At 32.2% G+C, this 9971-nt stretch overlaps 2 protein-coding genes across 2 annotated transcripts; one reads left to right on the top strand and one right to left on the bottom strand.

Annotated features, from left to right (window-relative positions):
• Positions 1-753: 753 nt before the first annotated feature.
• On the top strand, positions 754-8321 carry LOC132731531 (uncharacterized). The gene is made up of 7 exons (XM_060717726.1): positions 754-831; positions 2724-2834; positions 3085-3204; positions 5022-5180; positions 6427-6508; positions 6960-7069; positions 7320-8321. Exons 3-7 carry the CDS (start codon positions 3166-3168, stop codon positions 7623-7625), a joined length of 696 nt encoding a protein of 231 aa, XP_060573709.1. The 5' UTR covers positions 754-831; positions 2724-2834; positions 3085-3165; the 3' UTR covers positions 7626-8321.
• A 478-nt stretch (positions 8322-8799) lies between these two features.
• On the bottom strand, positions 8800-9507 carry LOC132731522 (beta-1,4-galactosyltransferase 4-like). The gene has a single exon (XM_060717715.1). It carries the CDS (start codon positions 9505-9507, stop codon positions 8800-8802), a length of 708 nt encoding a protein of 235 aa, XP_060573698.1.
• Positions 9508-9971: the final 464 nt, after the last annotated feature.

The raw sequence follows: 9971 nt of genomic DNA, 5'->3' as shown, positions 1-9971 counted from the left end.
CGGTGTTCAAAATAATATACAAATTCATACTCTTTATTACGCTATAACCGCATATCTAGAATATTAAACATTTTTACAACCTGGTAACATTAAAATGCCGTACAAAAAGTTCGGAGTTGAAAGTTGTGGGTGCGAATCTAGCTCAAACAATAAATATAGTTTTGTACTTTAAGACATGGAAATGCCTTTTGCCTTTACAGAATTACCAGACAGTTACTTATGATACGTACTTTGTATGCAACTCGCAAAACATATACAAAAAAACATATACAGAACTTTCCTGAAATATAATTCACACTTTCTCTTGCTTTTCAGCATATTTTATTGACACTAAGATAGAATACTTTAGACCAATTTCTTATTACATTTTATTATGTACTGACTTTATATAGGATTAAACCTTTTGCGCAAACATAAATATTTATCTTCACTGTTCAGAAGAATAAGACATTTATATAATCTCCTGACAATAAAATACTAAAAAAAAACGAATGCTATTCTGAAAAAGAAATATGCAACTGTTATTCAAACAACATGCAACTTCATAAATTCAAGCGCCCTGTATTATCAAATATTTGTCAAAGAATGGGGTGTTGTATACCAGTCTCAGATTGAAAAAATACCCAAAAAACAATATTGCTATTTCTAATTTTCCTCTTGTTATTGTTAACATTAAATACAGAATATGCGTAAGTATGACTAGAGATGAATTAAAATCGATAAGAAGACATAAACTTTTAACTTCAGATTGCAGTGTTTATTAACGTGGCCGGAGTAAACGAATACGCTCCCGTTTTTAATAATGCCCCATACAACGTAACGTTGAAAGAGGTAAGATTGTAATCATTATGCAATATAATGATACTAATAATATAAATAATTGATGGAGATAATGATAGTTATGTGTTTGAGCCTTAGATATAAAACTGCAAAGAATGCGTTATTTGAAGTTATGACATGCACATGTGTTTTAAATAGGAAGAGAGATAGCGAATGTACTCATCCCGGGGTCGGTGGCACCGTCACATTTTGATTAAGTCGGTATCTCAAACACTACTGAAGGAAATGGGTTGGAGCTTCACACACTGGTTCTCTCATCTAACATGATGGGCACATGTCCCTTAACTCTGAGTTACCTTTTTACAGAGCCTCCTTAATCCATTGTCTTACAGACAAATTTTCTTACAAAAATAATTTAATAAAGACAATTTTAAGATCATATTATCTTAATTTATTACGAACCTCTAAAACAAAGCATGTCTTAACCAACATTTAAAAAAACTATCTAATAAATAAAATTTTAAGATCAAGTTATTTTAATTTTTTTCGAATCTCTTAAACAAAGCATGTATTACAAACCTTTCATTGTTGATTCATATAAAACATATGGAATACAAAATATCCTTCCCTCGTATGAAAATTATAGGTATGTCTATACAGATACGGATCTATATATACCTCTGTTGAACCTCAATATTTACAAAAACACATTTGTCACACTTGTGAAAACTTCGCTAGAATTCGTCACATGTGTGTGACAAGTTTGGCACACATTTGTGAATTATTCGCTCAGCACCTTTTATCAATGGAAGCAGAAACGAATTCGTCACAGGTAAGAATTAATAAAAAGTGACACGTTAAAATATTGTCAAACGAAATTAACACACATTCACAGTATATATCACCAAGTAAAATCGCTGGTAGATTGTTATCCCCGCCGATAAAATCGGGGGTGGGGTGTAATGTTTTGGCGTTGTCCGTGTGTGCGTCCATATGTGCGTCCGAGATTCGTTTCCGTGTTAGTTCTTGAAAATGAATTTTTCAATGAAACTTCTTAATCAAGAGGAGATGAGAAAATCGTCGAGGTCGACCATTTTACCATTATTACCTCTGATTAGTTAAACAATATACATATGAAGTAATTTTCGTTCCCGGGCTATTTGTTGAAAAACTATTGGCTAGATTTAAGTGAAATTTGACGTTGTACTGTGAAATCGCCGTCAATCGGTCCTCCTTGGCTTTCAGTCTGAAAATGTTATTACAAAAATGTGTTTTGTATCCTAATGATAACAAAAGCGCAATACTATACAGTGCGAATTTTTTTGGTTGTTTTGTTGTTTTTATATTTAATTTGGGAAAAAAACGCGTGACACAATTGCAAGCGGCCACAAGCTACTCAATCATGGTCCGTAAGTGTACAGCAAGTAACCCTTTCTTTCCTTCTAGTCATGGCTTTAAAGATGTCGATTCATACAAAACATTTAGCAATATGCACAGAAATTGGACGTGGTGAATGTCGTTCACTGTATGGGCGTGGCCGTTCTAAGTATATTTAGGAATTGCAGTCCGGACAATTCAAACTTTAGCCCCCTAAAACTTGCACGTACGTACCGATATGTCTCATATTTTCTGTGAAAATTTCGTTTATACTTAGAGGTGGTTGAAAAATAGATCTTGAGAATTTCACAGTGCCTTTATGTGCCAAATTCATACGAACTTGTCACACACGTGTGGGGAATTCGAGCGAATTTTCCATATGTGTGACGAATTCGTTTTTGTTAATATTGAGGTTCAACAATGGAGTATTTAATGAATAAACTTTTATGATGTTACGCTATACGGTCGCAGCTTAAGCTACATCATCATCTTCCAATTTAATATACGAGTACTCTTTAAAGACATTCGCCCAATATTTTCTTTTGACAACATATTTTTATGTTTAGTCTCTGGCTGTTGGTTCATTAATATTTTCCCTGAGGTCAAGGGTTACTGATGCTGACGTCGTTGGTGCTGAAAACTACATTTTTGCCATTCAAAAGTACAGTATAATAGATGTAAGTAATTTGATTTGTTAACGAAGTATTTCCAATTTAAAAATTGCTTAACTTTGGAGATCGTAATAAAAGTAGCTTTTCATTTTTGAACAAGCCATCCTCATATTCTTTACAAGAGTCGGACAATTATAAAGTGCGGATTTTAACTAGTTCTGACACAGATGCATGAAAAAGAAATGATAAATTAAATTGTTATGTCAAAACGATACATAACGGTTCCTAAACTATTATTACATTTATTAAGTTACAGTATGACGGTGCAAACTTTTTCAATATACCAGCATTATCTAAAGGAGACATAACTCTTGCCAAGAAGCTCGATTTTGATACCATGGCGAGAAGCAGTGTTTTTCTCAACCTGAGTGTATCCGTAAGTTGTATAATAATACATCACAAAAACGAAATATAAAAACGGCTCATATACTGAGGGAGATCCAATATTCTGTGGCAAGCTTATATTTTTCCACATAGACTGGAGCACATCCCAAAGAAATTGGTAAAGAAATAAAATACTTTTCGAGTCGAGCAAATTATATTTTGAAAAGGACGCCAATGTCACGTGGTATTGCTACAAGGAATAAAGATAGCCTTGAACCAACAATTCTACCAGGAACTGATGAACCAGTTACTTTACAATACACACATATTGTTTATACAACGTTGTACTGTAAAGAAATATGTAACCAAAATAGTAAATTACAAGGTTCAGCCGCAGAGATAATATTTGATATAATATTCTTATAATTTTGAGAAAACTTAACTGGGTATTATATAACGGTGCAATTTCCAAATCGGTGACTCCGATATATATCACATCGCCGCTAAATGTCGCAATCGGCAGAACATACAAAAAAGCATTATCACAAAATTATCAAATTTTGTTTCCTCGAAATGAAAGATATAGAGGATATTTGTTTGTTTGTGTGTAAGATGAAATTTTATTTCATCGAGTGGGCTTTAAAAACAGTATTCTCACGAGTGGCGTAGCCACGAGTGAGAATACTGTTTTTAAAGTTCACGAGATGAAATAAAATTACATCTTACACAACAAACAAACAAATTTTCTTTTTATTTTATGCTTAAAAACAAGTTAAAACGAAATTTCCATAATATTAACGTAAATATTAAAATCTGTTTTCCCCATTGAGAGCCCCATTTAGTCGGAATTTCTCATCAAAAACAAGAAGTCTTGAGCTGAAAAATAAGTCCGACAATCGACGTTAAATGACGGTAATATTATTCATTTTATTAAAAAAATATGAATTATCGCTTGTTTTAATAATAAAAACAAACAATTCTTGTAGGAGAAAAAGTCCAACCATCCATCCATATTTCTGTTACTTACTGCGAATTTATATTAGACATGGCTTTGTAAAATGTAAGCGGCAGCCATTTTTTAAAGTTGTGTATTTCACGGGAGGAAAATAATTGTGTTTGATTCAGAGTAATGTCATTTGGATTTGTTAGTCATACACCTTTTTAAAAGAAAGAAAACTTATTTGAGGATTGCAACAGACAAAAAATAAGTGTTGACAGATGTGAAAACATTCAAAAAAGCAGCTATGAAAATGGAAAACTTGGAAGCTGGCTAAAGAACGCTGGGTTGTTTTAACTTGTTCCTCGTGTGATGGCTGTGACATTGCTTTTCAATTTTTCATAAAGCATACGGCAGCTATTGCTCGTAGGATACTTTAATATGCCCAAATGTCATCAAGAGCAGTTTTGCATGTGGAAGGAATGTATTTTTCAGACTGTAAAAATGAAAAAAAAAAAAAAATTAGAGACAAAATTTGGTGATTGGAATTTGATTGAATAGAAGTAAGTTTTCTTCTTTTTATTACTTTTGACATTTAAGTTATTTATCAATTTCAGCTTTACTTTTCTTAAAACAGCCTGACATTGTCAGAATTGTCGGCAAAAATAAAATTGAGATACCACATGGGGAAAATCTTAAAAAGTAGTTTCGTCATTGAAAAGTGTGAAATTATATTTTGATAATTTTCACTGTGAAATTATCAAATATAATTTTGACGGATAAATCAGTAATCCACTGAAAAGCATAAAATAAATTATGATAAATAAAATAATACATAAAACATGTCACAGAAACAACAACAACAAAATAATACATAAAAGAAGCTTACAATTCTAAGTTATAGCTGAAATGAAATTACTTTTTTTTCACAGGATGAGCCTCCGTCAAGACCTACCGCCAAGACAACTTATACCACCTTGGAAATACGTGTAACAGATGTCGATGATCAGCCTCCATACTTTGAATATCCTGATTGTCCTCCGCCATGTCTAGTTCCACAATTTGTGTCCATCATAGAACTTTCTGACAAAGTACGTATATTAACATAAGAAATAAATAAATGAAAGACCGATTGAGCACCGGCAATAATATACATAAAAAGTTATTGGATGACGTTTCTCATACAAAAAAATCAGACAGTTACGCTGTTCAAACTATTTTAGTAAACGATAGACATGGTTTGGTATTGTACATGAAAACATTTTAGTTATTGTCATTTTATTGAGATATATCGATATTTAACTACTTTTCTTCGTCAGAGTTTATAGACAACTGATACATTTTTATGTGTTTCAATTTAGCTTTATTTTGTTTATTTGAATCATAAGCAGTTTTCTTGAAAATGTATAATTCAGTGTATGATAACAACAGCAACAACAACAACAAAAAGTATCGTAAAGCTATTAAAACTCATTCTCAATGTATTGGCCACTTGAAATTAGAAATTAAGTTTTGTTTTGTAAGTGTATATTGTCAAAGATAAAGGTTCTATAGGTATTATTATGTATTTGGCACAGTGTTTTAAGAGGTCTTTTTCAATTTCAACCACTTTGAATATAATATGTTTGTTTTATATGGTGGCTGATTGTGCCATGTCATATTTTCGCTTAAAATATTTTTCTTTAAACGATTATTTAAATTTATCATTGCAGTTATAGTAGGACAGTTACTCCTGATTACTATATTTCATTTTTTTTATAAATAAATAAACGAAAACGTATCCTACAAAATCTTGTACACTTACACGCTATTGCAATGATGTCAAACATTAAACAGTTTCATTCCCACATCCGAATTATAAAAAAAAACACTTTGATTTACGTTAAGATGTAGGGACATATTTGTCTTTCTAGAATTATTTTTCAACCTTTTAAAACAGTTAAAGGTCAGAAATTTGTTGTTTACTTGCATATAATTAAGGTGTATAATTCATAACAAAATGGTTATTTCGATGGTGTGACTATATTCTACGTTTGGTTGTTTCACAAATAGAAGCTCACAGAAATATTTCAATTATTCTGACTTACAAACTTTAAATAATATTTATATTAAACTTTGAACCTATGTTTAGCATGAAAATCATAAAATCACAAGAGTGTGACATGTTTTGTCCAGTTTATTGAGAGTGCGTTATAAGTGTCCCAAACTTAAATATAATATAAGGGTTAGGGATAGTCCAAAATCCTTATATTACGATGCATAGAAATAGACCTTTGGTACCTGACAGTGTCTGATAATGGTAAATGCAGTTTTATCACTATTTTTATATTTATCTAGGGTCCACTGTCAATAATACCAGCCATAAGAGGGAATGACCTAGACAGTCTTGGCACTCCTCTAGTGTATTCAATTAAAGCTGGTGAGTAAGCAGTAATATATATATATATATTTGAACTTGGTTAAAGTAAATATTAGAACGCTTTCTGACTGGAAATTACACATTCAAGTAAATGTTTACTATAATAATTCACATAGCTAACATATTTACTGCCATGCATTGTTCAACAACGAGAAATAATGTATTGAGTTCTCTCATACAAGTATCTCATTTTATAAGAAAATTATTTGCATAACAAACATATCTTATTTCAATCACTTCCGATAGCTATCCGATTACAAAAAAAATGCAATGTGTTTCACCATGATTTAAAATGATTTTCCTTTTTAAATGTTTTTTCAGATTACCAAAACGACACTAAATTTCATCCATTATTTATTTAATGAATTAACTTTATTTATTTATTAACTTATTGATTGATTGATTGATTTATTTATTTATGTATTTGTTTATTTATTTATTCATATTTAAGGTAACCAGCATAATATATTCACAATGAATCCAGTGACTGGTGCTGTGAATCAAGATTTTTCTTTGAACGAAGCAGGTCTCTCCAATGTGGAATTAAGACTTCTCATTGAGGTAATGTAAACTGAAATGACCATATGTCTAAAACATATAATTGCGTATATGTTTACGAAGATTTACGTTGACCGTCAAATCATTCTTGTTTGCCTTAAGACTTTTGCACAAAATATGTGTTTCAAGACTCTTTAAATTTAAAATCATGTTCTGAGAAATTCAGTAAGTTTTTTTTATTTAAATCGGGATTTTAATTTCGGAAGAAAATGTTTTTCCGTCAACGTTTAACTTCTTCAACGTATTTCTGCAGGTAAAAAAGGACCTGCCAAACAAAGATCTTTCTTCGATCGGCATCTTGATAATCAAGGTATCTGAACGGATAACTAACACATCAGAAGTTTCACCACCGTCGAATGGAAACTCAGCAACAGATAAAGGCTTTGACCTGACGATTCCTTTTATTATTGTTAGCACTCTTTTTGTCCTTGTCTTTGTTCTTTTAATCGTTCTGTTTATCAAATATCGACTTCAGCAGCGTGACAAGGATACAAAACCTGCAGACGTCAAACCAGAAACACATTCACAAGAGGGCGGGGACTCGTATATGAACAACTAAATTTAAGTAACTATGCCGTACTTGGGAACATGACAGACAAGATCTAGGATACTCCAGCTAGTAATGGCGATTTGTAAATGCCGTTGTCTTAGCGGGATACAGTAAAAAAAAGCGAGTTAAATTGATTCTCAGACTTTTCTTTAAAAACTGCGTTATCTGTTGTCTAGACTCTTTAAAAAGTTAGCAATGTTATACATGTATATACATAATATAAGTTGTAGACTGTTTATTCAACCTCATTATGCTGCAAGAAAAATAAAATAGATTAGACTGACCTCAGTGTAGATCCAGGCCAACCTTCATATCCGCATAGGCCCTATACAGATGGTGAACATGACAATTTAAGAAATTCATCAGGAAGATGTTAAAGTATTTCAGTAGTATTTAAATGAGTTGGTCTATAATGGAAGGTCTGTAATACCTTAAATAATTATATCAATTGTTTTTCGTTTCACACATAACAACAAGCCGCGAAAGAATTATATAGGGATAGTGATGTTGTTGGCAAGTGTATGTTACATGAACATAAATAAACGGTATTTTTGTAATCATTTTCATTTAAATGAACATACAGATCTATAAGAATGCCATGTACCGTCTATGTCCCGTTAACATCGGCATTGAATAGTATGAGTAGTAATGCACATCAAGATACATTCCTGTATATTCCACATAACTGTACTTCCAAATAAAAATATATTGATACATGTATGATTGTTTAAATAAAGTATTCAGTCTCTCGTAAAAAATGAGTGTTCCGGTGCCAGGAATCTAACCAGGGTCGCCTTGGGGAAAAGTTAAAAACCAGGAATCCTAACCACTAGACCACACCGGAGTCGCCTTGCAAATTATCTGAGAATTGCAGTGAAAATTGTGTAAAAAGTATCGAGGAAGTTATCATTGTAAGACATGCTCCTTTTCGTAAAACAATAAGAATGGCTCCTAATGCCAAACCATAATTAACTTTAAAAAGATAGAACCGTCAAAATTAGTTAATCAAATGTTCGTCAATCACAAATGTTTGATATTACATTTATTTGTGATCATGCGAGGAGATACGCAAAATCTTTGTTACCATCTTATTATTCAAACACTATGTTTGCATTGATATTTTTTTTTATTTTCTAATACTGTATGTACTTTTTTTAAGTACATCTGATTTACAAATTGTTATTTAATTTATTTGAACTCTTCCTGGGTAAACAAACCTATTCTCCCTAATTTCGCCATCTTTTGACTGTATAACTGTTAAATGGTGTCTTTTTTCCTGGACTTTCTTTGACATTAACTTTGAGTCAGCTCTTAAGAATGGATACATTTCTAAAAGTTCGGCTTCGATACAGTCTACGAGAATCCACGTGTAGAGAGTTCGAAATTCGAGAGACTTCCGGCTGTAATTAATAGACGACAATCCATCAATATCAATTCTGTATTCCGCTTGATTTAATAACATTTCCCTATGTGGATTGGGTGGATTTGATGAATCTTGTGTGTGTTTTAGAGCCAGGAATACTCCAATATGATCTGGAGGGCGTTGAAGAGTCATGTTTCTGGCACGGATTCGTTTATACATATCGTCGTCTTCACCTCCCCATCCGAAATAGAGGTTGGAAAACCCGTTTATTTTGGCATATTGCAAAGTAGTAAATGCTATTACCCCACCAACGTATCCAGAGTACGGAAGCTTTCCATTTTTAAATGCAGAATTTTGTGTTATCATATGTTTTGGTCCGTACCCACTGCATCTATATAAATTGTGGTCATTTATTGGTACAAGGTCTACATCATGTATGATATAGCACGTGTAATTCACGATACTTCCGGCTGTTAGAAAACCAGCGTTTGCTAGGATACCGCGGTTGAACTGAACGGGTAACGCCATTTCTACAACATATATTCCGTAAAACACTCTTTGTCTTTGTAGCATATTGTGTAAATGATTAACTAAAATTTTTAATTGGTCCGGACGATCTCTATAGGGAATTATTACGGAACAATTTTCTAACTTTCGGCTATTCCATCGGTCATTGCGCTCTTCTATGGTGATAATCTGTTTCTGACAAACGCTTGTCATATAGATCATGGTAGAAATAAGACAAACACTTAACATCCACATGAACATGAGAAATATTTTAGACATTTTTAATTTCATTTTATTGCCTATTTATATTCAAATCCTTAAGTATATGCCGTAAAGATTAGTGGCTGTCACATGAAGGAGAACATTTAACCGTTATATTTTGTATACAATTTCCTTAGTGCATACAACGACATCAATTCCGTTACTTCCATACCGTTAAGGAAAGACCGTTTCTGGCTTTATGAATCAATTCTTGCAAAAACTTT

Source organism: Ruditapes philippinarum, unplaced genomic scaffold (genome assembly GCF_026571515.1).
Source record: "Ruditapes philippinarum isolate M1 unplaced genomic scaffold, ASM2657151v2 ctg824_1_1_1_1, whole genome shotgun sequence".
NCBI classification, from domain to species: domain Eukaryota; kingdom Metazoa; phylum Mollusca; class Bivalvia; order Venerida; family Veneridae; genus Ruditapes; species Ruditapes philippinarum.
Note: the sequence above shows the minus strand (reverse complement) of the source record. Positions and strands in the feature narration are given on the sequence as shown.